The sequence below is a fragment of the Xiphophorus hellerii genome, chromosome 14, assembly GCF_003331165.1.
Source record: "Xiphophorus hellerii strain 12219 chromosome 14, Xiphophorus_hellerii-4.1, whole genome shotgun sequence".
Lineage (NCBI taxonomy): Eukaryota > Metazoa > Chordata > Actinopteri > Cyprinodontiformes > Poeciliidae > Xiphophorus > Xiphophorus hellerii.
The window spans coordinates 10,548,825-10,569,924 of NC_045685.1; the positions used below are offsets into that span (position 1 = coordinate 10,548,825).

The window sequence follows — 21,100 nt, forward strand, 5'->3', positions numbered from 1 at the left end:
CTACATGATTGAGGTTTACACTACCTTGTTCTGTTGAGTGAGGATTTCCCCAACAAAGCAAGTTTTTCTAATGCACTTTAAGGCTGTACAGTAACATGTTTGTAAAAACTTTTTTTCTTCTGAATTTAAATCCCATAAAAGTTGTTGTTTCATGGATCAACTTGATCTTTTCCTCTTGCATATTTAATCTGACCGTCTTGATTTAGTCCAAAAAATGCATTTTTTCCTCTGAATAAAAGTTTTCAAAACAGAACAGGTGTTGGTGACTTTATAGGCTTTTTTCTCTGTTTTTATGAGTTCTATTCTCAACTACGTTAGACAAAGGGACAAAAACAGACAATTTTCATTTCTAATTCTGAATCTTAAATTGCTTTAAATCGGCAAAACTGTGTGTTATGCAAGCATATCTTTAAAAAATTACAAAATCATGAAAAAGGGAGCACTTTCTTGTAATTTTAGAAACAGAATCTTGTGTTACATTACAGTTATTTTAAACGTTCAAATAGACTCATTCAGACTCAAAGTTTTGAAGTATTTCAAGCCTTTGTTGCTTGTTATTTTTGACAGACTGCTAAAAATAAAGAATATTTGGTGTGTCAGAAAACTGTCTTGGAATGTTATATAAGATTAGTAAAAAAAATAATGCATATTTTGAACAGAAACTTCTGGAAAATGTTCAGTTCCATGCACTTGGATTTTGCATGAATTGCTACATCAATGTGACGAGGCATGGAGGCGATCAGCCCGCCGCTCTGCAGTCAAGGAAGCCCAGGTTGCTTTAATTGCAGTTTTCAGGTGATCTGCATTGTTTGGTCTGCTGTCTCTGATTTTCCTTTCTACATTTAATGCTCAACAGATTCAGAGCTCAGAGCGTTTGCTGACCAATCAAGCACAGTAACACCATGATCACTGCACCGACTTCTGGTTCCTCTGGCAGTGTGAGCAGCTGCTAAGTCTTGAAGTGACTGTTTTGTTCCTGTCTGGTCAGTTGCTCCTTTGCTTACAGGAAGTTTTTGCTGTATTTAAATTTTTGGGGGGGTTAAGGTTTATAATTTCACCGGCTTCTTCTTTCAGATGGTTCTAGTCACATTACTTACTTTTTTCTAATAAAATCCACTAATTTGCTACATCTTGTCTTTTGCCGTTTCATTCATCCTGGAACATCAGTCATTGTTACATCTCACCGTCTCCTAGAGACCATCTAGGGATGTAACGTTGGCATTAAGACTCTCCTCCAGTGAAAAGTGGCTGAATCCGGTGTTTCACAACTTGCTAATTAAAGGGCTGGAGCTTCACTCCACACTGATCAGTTTTTAACTGCACTGTGAAAACCTTGTGGAGAGTAAGATGAAGACACTAACAGTATAAGTTACTTTTTAGGGAAAATGGTTTGCCTTAGATTTTTATTGATCCTAAAAACACAGGAATCCCTTCATGTAAAATGTTGACTTTTAAAAAGTGGAATTTGTGCACTCAATAGGATTATTGTACTGTTAGGTTATGAAACTTATGATTGTTTTATTACCAGGAAGACCCGTTATAAAATGGAAAACTCACTGCAGGGTTAATGATTGAGCTTTATGGGTTAATTGACATCTTGGCTTCCCCACTCTGTCTCTGACTGACACACAGTCTAATGCGGTAAAAATAACCAACACCAAATGTTGCTATTTTATTTATTAATTCCAAGACAAAGGAAAAACAGAAGTAGCTGTTAACAGTGAATATAAATGGAGTTTAATCTGCATAGAGACACACAGACGTAAGAATGGAAGTTCTTAAATGTAAATCAAAACAGTAAAAGGTTTGATAAAATACAGTAACTAAAAGGCCTTTATCAGTTTTCTATGGCATATATTCGGTATTTGTAAGATTTTTAGCCGCACAGTTTCAATAAATCCTCTGCTTACTTCAAGCTGCTGTTTGCTTCATAGCAAGCAAATAGAAATAAACTGGAAGCTCTTACATTGCAAAGAGATTATATAACACGTGCTTAAGTATTTCAGAATATAACATACTGGGCTTGTTGCATGGTGTAATAGACAACTGTGGCTGAAACTCCCTTCCTGTTAACACATGCAATGAAAGTTCAGTCACTTTTTTTTCTTTACTTTTCAACGTTAGTCTGCCCTATGGTGGCCAAATTACATTACTCAAAAATGGGACTTGAAGCAAAAATTATGGTCAAGATTTGTACTGACCAAAAATATGAAGTTGTTGATCAATCTTTATTATGCTACAGGTAAAAATCTGAGTTTTTTAAATCTATTTTTGTCTGTACTTTCATGCATCAGACTAGTATTTCAATATGCTCAAACTACCACCTCTATTGATATAGATGATAAAGCTATTCTTATGGAAGTCTCTATACTTTACTCTATACTTTATGTACTTTACTGTGCAGAAGTCTTCAGACAACCCCTTCAGTCATGTTTTAACAGATTATAATCATGTAACTAGGCCTGTCCCAATAAACAATAAACCAATTAATCGCATGATAAATTAAAAGTAACTCAATAATTTTGCTTGATTGATCATTTTGTCTCCTTTTCTCTCTTTTTACCAAAAACTGAATGATAAAAGTCTTCAGTCTGGTGTTTTGGTCTCAACTATCCCTTTGTTTGAAAGATAATTTTGTTTACAGAGACTTCATATTTTATTTTCTTTGTTATTTCTGTTGTTTTCTTTATTCGTTTTGGATATTTAAAATTTCTTCCAGTTCCAGTGTTTAAATGTTCAATAGAATTTAAATTTCATTGATCTTTGAGAATGCGTTCTTGCATTTTTATGCCATTATTACTATTATACTACTTAAAAATGTTCTTAAAACAACAATGTTATTGTTTTACACAATAAGTTCTAGGACAATTTATCGTCCACCAAAATTTGTTATTGAAACAGGCCTACATAATAAGCCCATACAAATACCTCCCCATGCTTTCTGAAACTTTTCTCCAATTTCAGCATTTTTAACAAAGTCTAAAGAAATCGAGGTTGTTTAAAGCTTGTGCACAGGGCTGGAAGCTGTAGCTGGGTATCAGTGAATCTTCTGTTTTCTCTTTAGGTTTCAATGGTGATGGATGCCTGGCCGGAGACCTGTCTGAGACCAGAACAGTCCAGAGTAGCCATCACTCTGGTCTTGCCAGCCCTCTGTGGAGTAAACATCTCAGTCCAGGTCAGAGAGGAGCCACCGGGGAGCAGACTGTGAACAGCAGAGTCTGAATTACAAACTGGACAGACCGGACTGCTTTAAAAAGACTGAGACGCATAAATCATTAGCTTATCAATTTATCTCGTATCAATTTAGTAGCCAGACAAAGTTATTTATAGGACAACAGAATATTTTAAGTAGAAAAACTATTCAACATCTTTTCTAAGGTTCTGTTGTATAAACGTTGTGGCTCATTTAGTTTGATAGGTGTTACTATGAAGCCCAGATTTCTCCTTGGTGAATTATTGTACAGTACTTTTAGCCAGAGCGTGTAGTCTGTAATTGCACTGGATTTGTGATGGTCTTCTAAATTGGAAAGAGATGACCATGCAGCAAAGGCTGCTGAAGACCGATGATGATGCACTGCAAAAACACAACATCTAACCAAATAAGTTTAGTCTAGTTTCTAGTACAAAAATCTTTGTACACTTGACCCCTAAGAAACTTTTCAACGAGATATAGTGACTTGTTTTAAGTCAACATAATTCCTTAATCTTGATGAAAATGTACTTGTCCCATTAGCAGATTATTTGACTTATAAGAAGACATTTGGCCCATGTTGTAAGTGAAATAATCTGCCAATGGAACCAGTACTTTTCGTCAATATTAAGGAATTACTAACTTAAAACAAGATTGCTACATCTTGCTGAAAAGTTACTTGACAGTTAGTTTTGTCTTATTTTAAATCTAGTAAGATATTTGCACTAGAAACTAGACTAAAAATACTTGGTAAGACGTCGTGTTTTTACAGTGTTCATCAGTGATACAGACCCAAATGCAAACACAATGCCAGCAGTTAATAAAGTGAGAAACTGCAGATATAGATGGAGTTTATTTCTAGGAGAACTCATCTGTTTCCTCTCGGTTTCACCTGTAGTATCTGGATTTGAGCTCCATGACTCCGGGTCCTTCCATTCGGAGGTGGACGTTCTCAAGGTTGAAGGAGAAGGGGTTGGTAAACTGCACGCTGGCCATCATCTCTTCATTCACTCTGCCGCCGCCAGACACCTGAAGTGCAAAAAGAAAACACACAGAAACCTCAGAAGGTAAACATGAAGGAGGAAACTGTTCGAGGCCGATGGTAGAGATGGTGGTAAGAGTTGGCCCGACCCTGGAGCCGGTGGGTGGCCGCTCCATCTCTCTCCGTTATTGTGTGCTTGAGCAAAACATTTTACTCACCTTGCACCCTGCTGATGGTGCTGTTACTCACTTCTGTCAGACTGCCAGGGCAGCTGTGGCTATAATCTGAACCACCAGCAGATTGTGAATGTGTGCGTGAATGTAGCTCTTTAGTGTCCTCTAGACTTGAGAAAGTGCTATGCAAGTGCAGGCCATTATGAAGGACTCACGCTGGATCAGCCAAAGGAAAAGTTTGTACCTCAACAGTGAGTTTGGGAGTGTGCAGGGTGACCACTTTCATGGCGGTCACGATACGGCCGGTTTCTTTGATCTTCCCAGTGACTATGAAGTTAAGGTTGGCCTGTTCCACCAGGTGAGCAAGATAGTTCCTCGACTCAATCGTCATCAGCTCCTTCACACCTGCAACAGTCAGACGTTTCTGTAATGATTACCCTTTAGGTAATGGCTTCTCTTCTTGTACTCCAAGAGTTCTTTATCCAGAATGAAATAAACACACATAAATGCAAATTTCAGAACGCAGATTGCAGAAAACTGAATGCTTCTGAGGTAATTTTGGCTTCATGTTTGACCACTCTTCTTCTTGGCAGAATTTGTAATGCTGATTTAAATCCAATATTTGTCTACCATGGACCTGGGTTTAGGGGTTATTTTCAAGAGAGTTGAGGTCAAAGTCATTCCTAAAGCTTAACTTTATCCATATCAGTACCAGTTTAAATGTCTATTTCAGAATATTGTCTTTTGAGAACAATGGGGTGGCCGTGTTTCCGGTGTTTAGATGCTGATTTGAGGAGAAGCTGAATAAATTGGAGGTGATCCTCCCTTTTTATTCCACTCACGTTGTGCAATGCATCAATATTTGCCCCCTTTTCTACTTTCAATATTGGTTATGTCCTAAATATTGGCGAGCCAGCCAGGAGATTGCAACCTAGAGACATTAATTAAGAAACTTGATCTATTACACTATTGACCTATAGGGTCAGATAGAACATTGTGTTTTAAATCACATTTTTACAGGTCTTTTTCAGACTTTATTATGTTCTACTTTGGTACATTTGGGATCCACTTTACTATTTTGCTGCAAACATTTGATACTATTTATAAATGCTATTAATTTTTCTTATGAATTCCATTTAATATATGCAGTCAAAATTACTCTTGTGTCTTGTGTTGTTATTTCACCCATTGTAATTCAACTTTTGGGGTTCAGTGAGCAAAACCTAACTGGATTAACACAGATCCAATTATGTGTTAATTGCACAATCAACACACCTAAATATATTAAATATTTACTTCCATTAGACAATATTTGATAGCTGTTCCTTCATAGATGTAACCAGCAGCCATTGGGTATCTGGTTACAGGTTGTACAGTTTGTTAGGGTCTGGAAGAGCTGACTTGATTCCTCCAAACATATTTATGTCTGCAAAAGGAATGTGGCCAAGATACAACTTTAACTTTTAAGAGGGCATTTACCAACATAATAGTTAGGTTGCATGTAGAAATATGACCCTGTATGTATACTTTTGAAGCTGTATAGCAGAAAATTATGTCCTTTTCCCTCTCTTTTTGACATGCCAACCTGCATGCACCTCGTTCTTATTTTTTGTGCTGCATTGCATCATCTATAGAAAGAAGAAGACGTATTTTTGTCTTCTTTGTCACTCTTGAGTTTCCTCTCCTTTCGTTTCTCTCTACTCACTCTTTTGGGCCGGAATGGTCACAGTGGGGGTCTTGAACAGGAACTCATTGCTGGAGACTCCGGTGTAATACACCACACTCCCGCTGACGTAGGCCTGCACCGTGCGCTTCTGCAAGCTCTGGTTGACAAACTCCACGTTGAACTCAAAGTCATTGCCGACACTGATCTCCAGGGTGGGCAGGACCACGTTCACATCCGCCTCAGGGGGGCTGGACTTCTCCTGCTTGCAGCCGAACTCCTCTGCCTTTTCCAGGACAGTCCGCTCCTCTGGGCTTCCTGCGTTTAATTGAGGTATTTCAGCACATATGCAATTTTTTCTTTTGTCATATTAGAGCATTTGATTTTATCATTAAAGGGAAAAGGCAAAAGAAAAAAAAGCCAAAGCTAATCCTTTTCATGGATTTCATTTAGGACCTCACATCTGACAAACAAATCTGACTTAGATATGAACTGAAAAAAGGAATCTGTCAACGGAGATGAAGCTTTTACCGTCGTTGCTTTACTTTTCCTGTTTACTTTGAGTCATTATGCGTTACGGTAAATTTATTAGTTCATGCACTCTTGCGTTTTAGCTGTGACGGCTGGTTAATTTAAAACTATCCTCACATTTGCCAGGAGTGAGGTCTGTGTGTTAAATCAGAAGCAGCAGCAGGGAGAAGCGGGTTCTGCTGCTTCGTTTAGCAGCAACGCTTGTGTTCGATGTGGTCACTGACCTTCAGGAAACTTGTATTGATCGGTGATGTCTCGACGACCATTGCTTCCCACAGCTTTGGTCAAAACCATGCGACCCACGTGACTTTTGTTCACTCTGACCGGCTCCATGGTCCCGTCATTCTTCCGTGAGTAAAACACGACATCGCTGTTGACCTGCAAGGAAACAGGACAGGAAAACAAATAACGGCCGAACCGGGTCAGACCTCTGCTGATCCGGCTGCTGGTCACAAAGTATGACAGGAGACAGATGATGGAAATACTTCCCCTTTTGCTTGTAATTTCACAGAAAGTTCAAGTACTTCTCAAAGGCCGTATTAGTGCTGAATGAACTAACCTCAGCAAACACAAAGGGAGCATCAAATGGGAAGCAAATGTGTCCGTGTTTTATGGCCAGGACAGACGCAGGTCCACATCTGTACATCCCTTCAAGCAGCAGGAAAGACAACAATTGGTACGTTCACTTCACTTTCATATAGGGACAAAACATGCTTTTGTTGTATCACAAAGTACTGCACCTTCCACACTTACAGTCTCTGTGTAAAAAACCTGAAATGATTGAATCCTTTATTGCAGTTTCATAAGAAAAACTAAGAAGGGGGCATCCATTGTTGGGGAGGTAAAAATAATATATATCTGAGGGTGCTGTGGTGGCGCAGGTGTTAAGCACAACCCACCTCGACACAGCTGTCACAGGTTCGACTCCCGGCACTCTGACATCCGGTTGATTCAAAGTTATATTTTCAAGGCCAATAAATGCGGAAGGGGCTGTACGTCAGTTTCATATCGGGATCGTTTACCGTCGCTGGTTTCCTGTGGCGTTGCGTCCACAACCTGCCAGCCTCCAAAACCTGGAGGGAGGTCCGGTCTGGACATGTAGCACTCGTTCCAGCAGTGATAGTTCCTGAGAAACACCAACATGTTCAGAGTCACAGAAAGTGTGGAAAGGTCTCACGGTCTAACTTTGGAGCTTTCTTCCACAGTCGTGTCTGTCGTCGCTGGTTTTCTCTACATGAGTAACCGCAGAGTGAAAAGTTCAGTTCAAATATGTCCCATCTTCAAGAACGGGACTCTGGAAACCAAAGCATTTGAGATGAATATGAAGGCCTAATTATTAACCTTGTAACACTGAGCCATTCTCAATCTTTGGTAGCAATATTATTTGATAACTCAAGTGACCTTAGTAGCCCTTTGGTATCAATTATTGACAATAAATTAACTTTGACATGTTGTTCCAGCACATGGATCTTTTCTTCCAGCAGAAGCTTCTTAGTAAGGAAAGCAGAAGAGAATAATTCATAAGTTAAACACTTAAGCAGGAGAATGGAGGCATAAAATAGAATATGCTGGATTACAAATTTCTTCTGTTTTAGATTTCTTTTCATATTTAAGTGTCTAAAATCACCAAACACGTTTTAATATCAAACATAACGTGAGTAAATACAAAGGGCAGTTTTGAAATTATTTGTATTACTTAGAAAAAAACAAAACACAGTCACACACAGACCTGAGTGCTGCCAGACTTGTGTGTGACTCAAGAAATGACATAAACAGGCCCTGAATGACAACACAAAGTAGGCTAACAGATCCTGAAAAGCAACACATCATGCCTCAATTTAAAGAAGTGTAAAAACGGATGTGAAAGGGAGTGTTTGGTACCAGATGGAGTCCTTGGTGCGGCTTCGATCGATTCTGCCGTTGTCGTCCAGAATTATGTCCAACTTCAGGTTTCCGTCGTTGTCGTGAGCAGAGTAGTAGTTGGTGACCACTCTGGACGGGATGCCCAGACAGCGCAGGACTGAAACACAGAAACGTGACCGAATCTTAACAAATATCAATGTCATCCATTGTACAGAAGGAGCCAAAGTTTGGTGTAAATGCCCATAAATTTCTAAAATGTATTTTGCTTGAGATGAATTCTGCATTCGTTGGAAAAATCTTTTGTTTACCAGCTTGTTGCTGTTGAGTTCATAATTTTGACTCCAATGAAATCACAATTACTTTTTTTAAAATGTCGAAGCAAAATTATATTTTGTATAATTTATATAACCAACACAAACTGCATTTCTCTCAGTGTTCAGGTGCAGTTTCTGATGTTTTCATATATGACACAGTGATGACTTCGGTACTAATACTATGGTATCCATTCTTGTGGAGATCTAATGGAATAAAAAAAACCAACTTTGGGTTGGCCAACCCAACGTGAGATCTTTAAACCAAGATCTCACAGGAATTGAAGACAGCAGCGTAGACCCAGCACTGAGCGTAGCACACGGGCATCTTGCTGCCAGAGTAGCTGAGCAGGATGTCGGTGCTGCCGGTCCAGGAAGTGGGCGCCACTCCGTAGGTGTAGTCGCCGCTCCAGTTCCCCACCAGCACACCGTCATCATCACGTGAGTTCAACTACGAGAGAAAACTACCTGATTTTTAACGTTTCAACAACACATTTGGGCTTATGTCATATTTTTGAATTTCGCAACTGGAGACTTTTTTTTTTAAAGAGCTCCTCACCATGGCAGAGGCCTTTCTGGTCACCTTTATGGGGTCTCCTCTGTTGGTGATTGGCATTTCAGACCGATCCATGATGTACAGACAGGCATCTAGAACTCCATAGTTGAACTATGAGGTAAAAAAAAAATTAAACCATTGAAACAATCAATGGTCTCTCAGGTAAGAGAGAATACATCCTCTCTTACCTGTCCATAGTTCCAGTTTCTCTCGGACACGTCGTCATAAGCGCCGTGATAAATGACCCCCAACTCATTCATCACGCACTCCTGCCTCTCTGCCTCATCATCCAGAAACACAGCATCATCTACAAGAGAAAAACAAAAAGTCTTAAGAGAATAAAATCAAAATCACACCTGCAACGTTTCGATCTAAACAAACCTGCTGCCCAAGGATTGAAGAGGACGTATAAATCTCTGCTGTTGTCCCGCTTCGTCCTACGAATGCCAAACGGAGTCTGCACTGCAACGTACATGTGATATTTTCCCACAATGCAGTTGGCTGCTGGCGTGATGCCCATGGTGACCACGTTGTCGTTGGTCTGTATGACGCGACCACCCCAGGAGCTCTGACGGGTCTTGGTGGGAAACACAGGAAGGTAGGTCCCCTTGCTGTACTGAGGATCGGTGCCTGAGATAAAGCAAGAAGCATCAGCAAGTTGTTGTTGCATTCACACCCACAACTACTGCTATGATTACCAAACCAATTTAAAAGGTATTCAGATGAATTCATCTTCCATTGTTCAAACAAAACCTCAAACTAAGAATCGTTTAGTCAGTGGGGAATACAAGGTTGAAATACACGGAGAGAGCGCTTGTTGAACAAGCTTGTCCTCTAGATCGACCAGAAAGTACTCGGCCCACTTTTCTGCTCTTTTCTCTTTAGCTTAGGTTTTCAATGCTTTCAAGATTCATTGCAGTTATTTACAATTTTGATGGTGGGACAGAAAGGCCTAATTCCTCCCTCACACACACACCATTTGGTGTATAATTGTTGCTATGGAAACCAAGTTACCACTCTTTGCAGTAGTTCTCCAATGGTTAAACTCGTAGAGTATTTTAAAACCTCTTTTTATCATCTTCCCTGTGTTTGATGGTAAGATAGACTCAGGTACTTATCTAGTCTTGCTAGCATAAATTCGAGTTCATCTCTCTGATTGTAGATGTGGCTAAATTGAGGTCATAGCTATTTTTTTTGCTTGCTACATTTAGTCTTGAGGGAACTGTATTCCATCTCACTGAATTAGAAGTTTTTTGGGGGTTTTTTTGCCATGAATTTTTGACCACTTTCACTCAGTCTCTGAAAAATCCATCCAGCAACGAGACGTCTAGTTGGAAATGTCTCACCAATGACAAACTCCACGGCAAACTTGTCCTCGTTAGGTTTGTAAGCACGACTGAAGGTGATCTTGATCTGGAACTCTTGACCTCGGCGGACGATGAGATTGTCGCAGTGGTACAGGTTGGTGCGGTGGTCGGTCTTGTTGGTTTCGTCTCGCCTCCTCATCATGTCCACATCCGAGATGTCCAGGAAGTCTGGATGGACAGAAACACGCAGAGCAGAAAGCAAGCAGCCTTAAAATGTGGAGTGAAGATACCGAGGAGCAATGAGGAAGAGAGGAAAAATATGTAGCAAGGCAATTCTTTGCTGTACAATTGACTTGTTGGTGCAGTTCTCCAAGGGAACGAAAAACTTTAGAAATTAAATATTGATTCAGAAACTGAATCAGATTAAATCTGCTTAAATATTTCCAATGTTACTCGTCTACAAACGTTTCTCGAAAGTGCTTTTGGCACATTCTCCAGTAAACATGCATTTAGGTCCAATCAGCCCTTAAAACCTACACATTCAAGTGGCCCAGCAGTTTTTCTGTTAAATGTTCTCTCGTCACTGTGAGGTTCCATCCAAATGTTCACATGTGCTTGTTTGCAGGCAGTCAGATAAAATTCCAGTAAGTGTTTCATAAACTTCCGTCACATCTGGAACCCACAGCAGGAAGTCTGCTCATTTTATCCAGTTTGCGCGTCATTCACCCATCAATCATGTCCAGAAACAAATAAACAACCTGTCACTGCAGGACAAAGAAACACATATTGTCCTCTAAATCAAACGACTTTCATCAATAAAATGTCTTGAGAAGGCAGTCGTCTTCTTCCTGAATCAAACCTTCCTCTCTCAGACATTTTAAGTCGAGCATATGTTCATGTGAGTACCTGGCGTCTGTTGCCAATAGTTACGGCCCCTCACCTGTCAGAGGAGGGTATCCTCTCGGACCCGGTGCTACAAAGTATTCTAATTCTGGGATGTCGGCTGTCTCAAAGTTGTCGCTATCCGTGGGGCCTGACGCTCGGCCCCGGTGGCCCACCTTGGGAGGACGTCCGGCGGGAGGAGCGGGGGCAGCGGAAGGGGTCGGGGCGTCGCCCTGGTCAGACATTTTGACGGTTTCTTGAAGCGCTGTACTCCTGAGAGAGGGGAGGAGTGGATAAAGACCAGAATTAGCCACACTGAGTCCACTCTGCTGACAGCATGTTATATGACATATAATTTGGTCGCTGCAATTAAATGTTAAAGCCCAGAGCTGGATTTATTGTGTAAGAGAGTACGAGCGAGAGCAGCGCTTAGCTTTAGTGTTGAAGCAAGCGGCGCAATAATTGCTCTTTCCAGAGGTTTTGATTTACATGTGGTCACCGTGTGTGTTTGCGGTTCTGCTGGAGCGGAGTTTACAGCCACTGCTTCTCCTGTGAGCTGCAGGGAAACACTGCTAGCGTTTAGCAAGAAGCATTCTGTGTTTTTACGTGTGTGGCTGAAGCAGAGTACACACACACTGCTGCTGAGCGTTCATTCAGGATTAAACGGGTATAATCAGAAAAACTGTAAGCTTCAAGAAACAACCTACAGACCATCTTTTTCATTTTCATTTCACTTGTAGTGATATGGGAATATATTTTGGGTATTTTAGAAATGTTTGTGTCCTTTCCATTTCTTCCCAATAAAGTATGTAAACCATTAAAAGCTGTCATTGCTATGCATCAGTGTCGGAGGCATATTTAGCAACGCTCTATGCAACACGGCTGCCATTATTATCTACATAAATGTTTACAACAAGACCAGTATCAGAACTTATTCAACTCAACTCAAAGGAATTTTAAAATGCTACTTTTCTCACTTCCTGCAGCAGCTTGTTGCACCAGAGTGGAAGTATTGTTTTGTCCATGAGATTTGTTTTTGACTGAGCAGCAGAAACCGGTGCATAGTTGTGAAATAAAAGAGCACATCATTTTCAAAATGTTAAAAAAAATAAAGACATTTCAGCTGCGTGTCATTGCATCACTCTTGACAGCAGACGAGTCTCTTTGCAAGCCAGAAGTCTCTTTATGGAGCAATTTGTTGTCCTGTGTGGCAACCCCACAATATTTGGTTCTGCTAATTAAAATTAGGCTTTTATTCATAACAATTCATGAAGGTTTAACAAACTGAAAGCGTTTGTCTGTTATCCGCTCTGCCAGAGCATCCCACAGAGTCCATATCTGTGGTTCTGGTGTGGGTTTTTTTTTTTCTTCTTTTTTTTTTTTTATAAAACTGAGCTCTCGCTGCGTTAAATGGTGACGGATGTCGTCCCAAACCCCTCTCCGTCTCACACCCACATTATGTAACAGCTGCTCCGGCTCTCAGCCAGGTGTTTTGCCCCAGCAGCTGGAAGCTGAGAGCGCTGCCCCTGCATGAGATGAAAACAGCTTTTATTTATTTGATGGTTTTCTCCAAACTTGGAACACACTCCTGTCATCATCAACGCTGCAGCTCCATGCGCTCCCGGCCTCCTCTGCCAGCTGGATGCATGTGAAGCCCCTGTGGGCGGAGGTCATTTTAGCAGTTTTTCATATTGCTCTTGTTGAATAGCGCTGAGTACACAGTTGCTCTTTGTTTACCCCGTTTTAGTGTGTAAACAGAACGGGTTATGGTTGAGCATGTCCGTATTTTCAATCACCGTAATGGTCATTTTGGTTTAACCTGAAATCACAAAACTTTGTTTCTGTGAACTGTAATGGCCACTCAGTGGAAATACTGGATAGGAGTACAAATTGATGGGCAAATTTATCAAACTGTTTGAACACAATAAATGAGTGCAAATCAGAGTTTGCATATCCGTTCAATTAAACTGTGCAAAGGAGAAAATCTGCTTTGGAAGCCATGAAGATCCTGAAATCATCCTGAGAATGACTAAAGCAGGGCTTGGCTAAAGATTCTTTGTTTGACACCGTTTTACCGTTTCCTCACAGTCGTTTTATCTTCAGGTTACAGTGGGAGTTCAGTAGAAGAAAGTCAGGACAAAGCAGGAGAGACGTGGGAAGAAAGCATAAAAATGAGCTCACTGTTGTGGTTTGCATCAGAGAAAGCAAGAGAAGAGTAGGTGTGTGGGAAGTCCGCAACTCTCCAGGTCTACATGTGTTTTTGTTTTATCTCTAACACTGAAAATCATTTAAAATACCCAGGTGGTAGTAAAGACAACCCCCAAGTCACTGTTGTCCTTTGAGGGTTTGGTTTTGCTTTCCTGGATTTGTTTTTTTTTTTCCTGATCCCTTTTTGTCTTTTGTGTTTTCATCTGTCATTAAGCCTTGTTTGTCTGCCTCGCTCTACTTTTGTCAGATCTCCTTGTTAAATTATGTCATTTCTCCTTGATGTCTTTTATATCGTCTCTCACTTTTTCTTCCAAGTTATTCTCATATTTCCATTTTGGTTTTCCAGTTGTTCCTCCATGTTGCCACTAGTTTTCTTTAGTATTGCAACAAACAAGACAGATGTGTGTGTTTGTGTGTGTGTGTGTTTTTATTTGCATGCAAACAAATACTGGTTCATAAAAAGCAGAGATAAAGGAAATAGCATACACAAACGATGTGCAAAAGGTTGACCAAACAGCGACTTTGTGAATCGATCCCTCTGATTTTTGCACATTTTCTTCTAAAAAAATGTAACTTTTAAGTTCACTTCTATTGGTACTGTGATAACTTAATCTGGCGCTAATGAGTTTATTTGTCAAGCTGCTTTCTTTCTTCAAATAAAAAATATTTTCAGAAGTGTCACCTAAATATAAGATAAGTAGGATTTTATATCCATCTGATATTATTGAGTGATTTCAGTCAGATTTAGTTTTCTATCTTTGGCAGCTTTCTAGAATCTCAGATGATTTTATTTAGAGTTTACTATAAAAATAACCTTTTAGCATAATTTTATTTTTCAGCTGCGTTCATAAAGTTGAGATGTTTAGAGAACAAAAACAGTGAAATCTTGTTATTTCCAACCCAAACCAAAATCTGCCCCGACTGTGATGCTGATCTGAAGCATTTAGGATTGTGGCAAGATAGTTTTCATTTTTGGCATTTAATGGATTACATCAAATTATGTGAACAGATTCCCTTTTATCTTTAATAAATTCCACAGTTGCTGAAGTCAAACAAGGACAGCATAGTGTTAGACAGGACGGAAATATTTTAAACTGTTTTACCATCAGCTGCTGATAAAGTGTCGACACGCTCTCTTGAACAACGTTTCCATACAAATTCATTTTTAAGCTTCAATTTAGGCTGAGCAAAAACACACATTCCTGCAAGGAATATTTGTGTTTGATTTCTGTCTCTTTTTTAAACCGTCAGATTTTTATCCATTGATCTTCACTAAAATTGTTCATAAAACAATTTTGATGAAAAAGAGTTATTTGTGCCAACTCGAATAGATTTATTGGGTGAAGTTTTTCATCATAAAACTCATCCTCCGTCCCTCGCAGAGAAGAGACAGAAAAAAAAGAGAGAAAGAAACGCAGTTCGTTCACCGAGGAGCATCTGCCCCGAATTAAACACTAAACACATACTGAGTTTCATAATTCAAGATGAGGAATGTCTGATTTTATTGCTGTAATAAGATGCCATTCTTTGGATATTGCTGCTGTCTCCTGAAATTCATTTTGTATTTCGTTTTCAGAGGCAGAATTTCCTGGAAAAGTTGCTGTTTGGCGTTAATATGACTCACACGGAAACACTAAAAATCTCATCCTGCTCCTGTAGAGCTGTTTAAGCCACGTTCAGTATGAGTAATTTAATTTGTATCCTCTCGTGAGGCAGCAGTGAATTATGAAACCACCAAACTTGCAGCAAAGTAAAATCTCTACTTACCAGTCAGGCTTTAAGAAAGTCTGATGCACCTCGGCTGGAGTTGCAGAAGCTGCTGAAGGGTGGAGCTGATCTGCTGCTGCTCCATCCAGGACTCTTCTGCTTCTGCTTATAAACCCAACAAGAGCCAAGGAAGAGGTCCAAGTGTGTGTTTGCGCGTGCTTGTGTGTGAAGTTGTCCACTGTTTGCGGCAGGATGTGGGTGGTGCCGTCTCTGGATAAACCCCCCACCGCCAGCCTCAGACCGAGAAACTCACTCAGATAAAGTTTGTTACTTCAACTTATTTTGGGACTCTGCTGTCTTTCCTTGATGTGGTTTTCTGTACCAGTAAGACTGGGCTGTTTGTGGAATAAAACACATACTGATTACAGCAGTCGGCGCGTTATGCTGGGACGGAACGATAAGCAGAAGCTGGTGACCGGGGACGTAATCTGGAGAATTTTCCCTCATAAATTACATGAATGCAACAAACTGTTTTATGCGCAAAATACACAATAAAGTTAAGAAATGAATCCAAATTCTGCCCAACTCCACAAGAATAATAATATTGAAGAATATAGTCCTGATATTTGCTCAATCCAGTTGAACATGATTGGAATTGTTTCCCATTTCTGGGTCACATTTAAGGCAGGTGAATAAAAAATATTTCCAAAACTCTCGATTTACAAGTCGATATACATTCCTACCCTCATCAACGGTCAAAGGATTTGGATAGTGACAGAAAAGAATGAGATTGTGGATACAGGTGTGATTTACTGCTGTGATGTACGGCGCCAGAGCTGTACGAGAATGGTTTAGGTTGAAGTATCATCGAGCTGAGGATCTGGGGACGTGAAAAGAGATCTCATTTAATCTGACTGACCTCGACCTTTTTTTTTGCAAACGAGGCCTGCGGCTGTAATTGCGACGAAATGTTGGTTCTACAAAACATTGATTCGCTGGAGTCTAAATGCACGACAACGTTTTCTCCTTCCATTTCACAGTACCGAGCTGCTTTGTGTTGGTCGTTCTCAAAAACTACATAAAAGTTTTTGATTATGACCTGAATTTTTATTTTTAATTTTTTTTGAAGAAGTCCAAGTGGTACAAATAATTCCTGAGTGATTGTCCAAGCTGTCCTCTTGACTTCCTGAATGTGCTGCTTGATACTTCCGTATAACTCAAGTGTTTGTATGAATAAATGACCCGTGAAGCAGAGTGACATGAATACCCACAGTGTTCACGCAACCCGAAGACCCCAGTCGCAGAGTTCATATAAACATTGTTTTGTCGTGTCCTTTATCGTTTTGAAAAGTTTTAAATTTGGGCATCTCTGCTGGGATGCAGGTGGTTTGAGGCTGCAGACCCTGAAGTTTAGCATCTAATTTTGGGCTAAGAGGCTAAAAAAGGACGTTGTGTGACATGTGTCACATATTTGTTCAGTACCTCTGAGTGAGTGAGACTTTGAAGCCTTGCTTAATTTGGGGGTCATGATTCCCAGTCACAGGTGCTCTTCGAGTTTGATGGTGGTGTTGGTTTATGGTGTGTTCCTGTTTATTTTATGCTTATGCTTTTTCACCTTTGCAGATTCCCACAGAAACCTCTCTGTTGCCCCTTTGAGGTTCGCGCTTTCCCGTCTTGCTCTGGCGTTCCTCACTTTAACGTCTTGAGGGTTTTTGTTGTCTCAGTAAAGACAAAGTTGTGCAACAGACCTGCATTATTTGTTTGCGAATGGCGAGAGAACTATTTTTTCATCAAATCCAAACTGGATTACTGTCCGCAAGCCGAACAGTAAGACCAGTCCTGCTGGTCTGCGAAGGCAGCACAGGAGAAAACCTAAAGTTAAAGTTTCCTTTTCTACTTTGAAAACTTCAGATTTTTCTAGTAAACAGACAAATGATATGGTTTCAGAAAGGCCGATACAGAAGCAAAAGCATTGCACCTCTTATTCTGCCTTCTAAGTTGGATTGTATCAGATACGCCAAGCAAAAACTAACAAAACCCCAACGATGCCTTCACTGTCCGTCTCACTGAGTCGGTTGAATGTGCTTTAAACAAAGTATTTTAAAAAGTTTTATATTAGAAATAATCTTCAATATTAATAATACATCTCAAGTTTTAAAATGAAACGTAGGCGTAATGTTGAGTTTATTTGAAAAGCAGGAAGTAAACAAGCAGGGCTAAATGATTTTGTGCAAAAACATTTAAAATGAAAAACGTCTGGCTGCCAAATGACACTGCAGAACATCTTAAAAAGAAAATTATCAAGTTATCTGGAAATTACAGAAAGCAAATAACTTTTGCTAATGGCCACTTCCAAGAGCAGAATGTTTTTTTTTTTGTCTTGTGCTTTTTCTCACTTAATTTATATTATTACTAACACTGCTCTTCTCATATTAAAGTCGAATGTTTCCTCTTATTTCTGAATGGTCCTAAATTAGTTTAGTTCTAAGTTATTATTGAGCTTTTCTGCATTCAGTCTGGGCGTTCAGCTGTTTCTTCCTCAACTTTGGCAGTGAATCCGTGTTCAAGGCTAGTAAAGTAATGAATCCAAGCACAAAAAATAAAAAATAAATTTAAAAAATCCCAACTACTCTTTAATTTGCTTCAAGTATGACAAAGAATTTCCATCAGGAGCACACACAAAAAAATGAAATGCAATTTCATTTACTACTGTGGCAGACGGGTTTTATAAAGAAAAGAACTGTTTACTGAACTTCATCTGTGAACCGACAAAAGCACCTTCCTGCCCTCCACTTAAATTAATCAAACACACTGCACTGTACGTTTTTCACCGTCGACACTCACTCTGCCAGCCGACAATAACTTCAGGGGTAAACTAATCACAAGCTCTAACGTTAATCTGTGTGATAAACCAGATAAATGTGAGCTGCTAGAGGTTGGCGCTCTTATTTTCTTCATAATGTGAACTCGTTCAGTGAAAACCCTCAGAGCGCCTCGTGAAACTATTCATATCCTTTGAGCTTTTCATGCGTCTTGCTGCATAACGACCTCAAACTTTTGAATTGTTTGGGGGAGTTTTCTGTAACGGAATAACACGCAGTAGTACATAACTCCAAAGTGGAAGAAAAAAATGATAGATGAACATGATCTTTGACTGTATGTTGCAAATAAAAAGTGTGGAATATTTGTATTCCACAAATATTCGGTGTGGCTGAATATTGACTATTCAAAGTATTGAATAGTCAATTCAGTACTTGACTCTGCTCTTCTCATATTAAAGAGAAGGGCAGTGTGAACAATGAACAATTTGAGTTCATTGCAGAACTCAAATTGTTCTGCAATGGTCGCTGCAAAATAACTAAATCAGAACGAATGAGGTGAATCTAAGAGAATCATTTTACCGCAGACTTTCAATTTGATTCGGTGTGGACTTTGACTGGACCCTCCCATAACATGAAGATGTTTTATTCTGCTGCAGAATTGAGTCTTTCACAGCCTCTGATTAGTATTCCTAAAATATTCTTTCGCATTGGGAGTCATTCATCCTCCCATCCATGCTGATTAGCTTCCATGTCCCTGTCAAAAAACAAACAAACAAACAAAACAAAACCCTATTTTAAACAGTTGCATGTATTCCAAAAAATTTTGGTCTTATCCAACTGGAGCACCTTCTTCCAGATTTTTACTTTTTTTTTTTTTTTTTTTACATTGTTTTAAAACCTAACCCTGTTTTGAACTTCTCCACAAATATCCACAAATGTTCACTAGTGTTCGCTGACAAACCTCTGGGGTCTTAACAAAACATCTGCACTTTAAACTTTTAAAAAATTAAAGTGATGAAGCTAAATGGCTGTGCTGAATTTTATTTAAGGGTATCAGACTATGGGGGTTGAATCCAAATATTAGAGTCATATTCTGTGGGTTTATTTGTTTATCTTTATTTGGTGTAATACCTGAAAGTCACAGTGGGTGGCGTCATGTCTGGTTAAACTGGGCGTAGCAGACAAGCGTCTGAACCATCCTCCAATCTGGAAGGTGGCGGTAATGCAGCTAATGTTTGCCAACCGCCATTTAAAAACAGAAGAAGAAGAAGAAGAAGAACCTCTCAGCAGGGTGTGTTGATAGCGCAGGAAACAAACTGTGTTTGAGCGTCGACGTTGTTTGTTGATTATTGCGTTGCGCCAACCTTTTGGTTGTACTAAGCCGACTCTGTAAAGATTAAAAACATTAATTAAAATTTTACAGTTGTGATTGTAACGTGACAAAAGCAAAAAAATACAATAAAATCTGCGGTATAAATACTTTTGCAAAGCACTGTGTCTGTCATTATGCTGCTCCCCTATAAAGAAAAAGACTCAATTAATGCTTACAAGAACATGCGTGTTCAAACAATAAATTTAACATTCAACCTGTTATTTTAGAAAAAACACAACTCCAAGGAGCAGGTCTGGATAGATTAATGCCACCAAAGCTATAAAAGAGTCGATTCAGTGCTTTCCATAAACAGAGCTTGTTTCTATCATCTCTAAGTGCTGCTGGAGGAAAGGATGAATCATGAAGAACATGATCTCATGTGTGTGTTTTCATGGTTTGGGGTGAACAGGGTCACGTTGTTGGAAAACATGTTGTACCATGCCGGTACCCAAAGACGCCCCCACAGCGATGTGACAGGAGGCAGATCGTAGAGCGGGGGTGATGAAGGATCACTGGCTCCTCACACAATAAGGCAACTATAAGAAAATAAACGTCTCATTGTAAGGGCTCTAATCCGGCATGAAGGGTTTTTTTTATTTTTATTTTTTTCACAACTGCTGCTCTGCCGAGCGAAACTTTTATAGGGCCAAGCTTTGCGAGGAAAATAAACGGGGGCTTAATACATAATTTGAAAAGTCTTTCCATGTTGAATGTGACAAAATGGAAACTGAAAACCAAAACAAATCTCTTAGAGAAAAACCCAAAAGTGGTTTCATAAGTATACTCTCCCTTAAGCTAATACTTTGTTGTGCCGTACTTTGGCTGAGCATTTATTTGATTTGCAGAAAGGTCACAAAGAATTGGAAGAATTTTATTGCACAGGGAAAAAACCATTTCAGCTCAAGAAATTTCAAACTACGGCAGTGAAGACGGTAATCAATGATTAGAAAAGAATATGGGACTTTTCCCCCCAAAACTGAAGAGAAAGACATGACTGAAGTCAGTGGGGGAAGGACTTCAGGGGTGAAATAGTTGTCCCATTATGTCCTATTCTTCAGGTGTGCTTTGGAAAGCTAAAGATGAAAAGGGATTTTGTGTTTCTGCATCGCAGAAAGTCCAAGTAAACATCCAAATCCACCACAACAATAATTTTATACATATGGTGTCCAACAAGGAGTTGACGTTCTGCATGCTTTATATACTTCCTTGGTGTAACACGTCTTAATTGGTAGAATGCTGAGGAGTTTCTTCAGTCGTTTGAATCCGTTGCATTCGAAGGAGGAAGTCTAGACAGAGTCCAGAACTTAATTTCACCTTAAGGAAAATACGGAGCTGAGATGTCTGCAAAATCTGCTAGATTTGAAGTCAGAGAACAAAAATATTACCAAATGACAATTTGGAAAGCTGACAGACTCCAAATAAAGTTGAAACTAAATCAAAGTTTAAGCATAAGACTGAATATTTATACAAACCAGAGGCGAAAACAAGAGGCGGGGTAAACCGTGGGCAGGTCACCAACCCATCACAGGGTAG

General features: G+C 39.6%; 1 protein-coding gene and 1 long non-coding RNA gene across 2 annotated transcripts; one reads left to right on the plus strand and one right to left on the minus strand.

Annotated features, from left to right (window-relative positions):
- Nucleotides 1-1,639: 1,639 nt before the first annotated feature.
- LOC116732722 (uncharacterized) lies at nt 1,640-2,243 on the plus strand. The gene is made up of 2 exons (XR_004341869.1): nt 1,640-1,887; nt 1,939-2,243. It is a non-coding gene; the product is annotated as an uncharacterized LOC116732722 (long non-coding RNA).
- Nucleotides 2,244-3,051: 808 nt separating this feature from the next.
- Nucleotides 3,052-15,540, minus strand: f13a1b (coagulation factor XIII, A1 polypeptide b). The gene is made up of 15 exons (XM_032583062.1): nt 15,434-15,540; nt 11,517-11,731; nt 10,616-10,804; nt 9,651-9,899; nt 9,458-9,576; nt 9,273-9,380; nt 8,990-9,164; nt 8,421-8,559; nt 7,562-7,665; nt 7,099-7,187; nt 6,764-6,917; nt 6,051-6,326; nt 4,590-4,750; nt 4,083-4,219; nt 3,052-3,202 (listed from the first exon to the last, which is right to left on the minus strand). The coding sequence occupies exons 2-15, from the start codon at nt 11,701-11,703 to the stop codon at nt 3,061-3,063; spliced, it is 2,229 nt and encodes a 742-aa protein (XP_032438953.1). The 5' UTR covers nt 11,704-11,731; nt 15,434-15,540; the 3' UTR covers nt 3,052-3,060.
- Between the last annotated feature and the right edge of the window lie 5,560 nt (nt 15,541-21,100).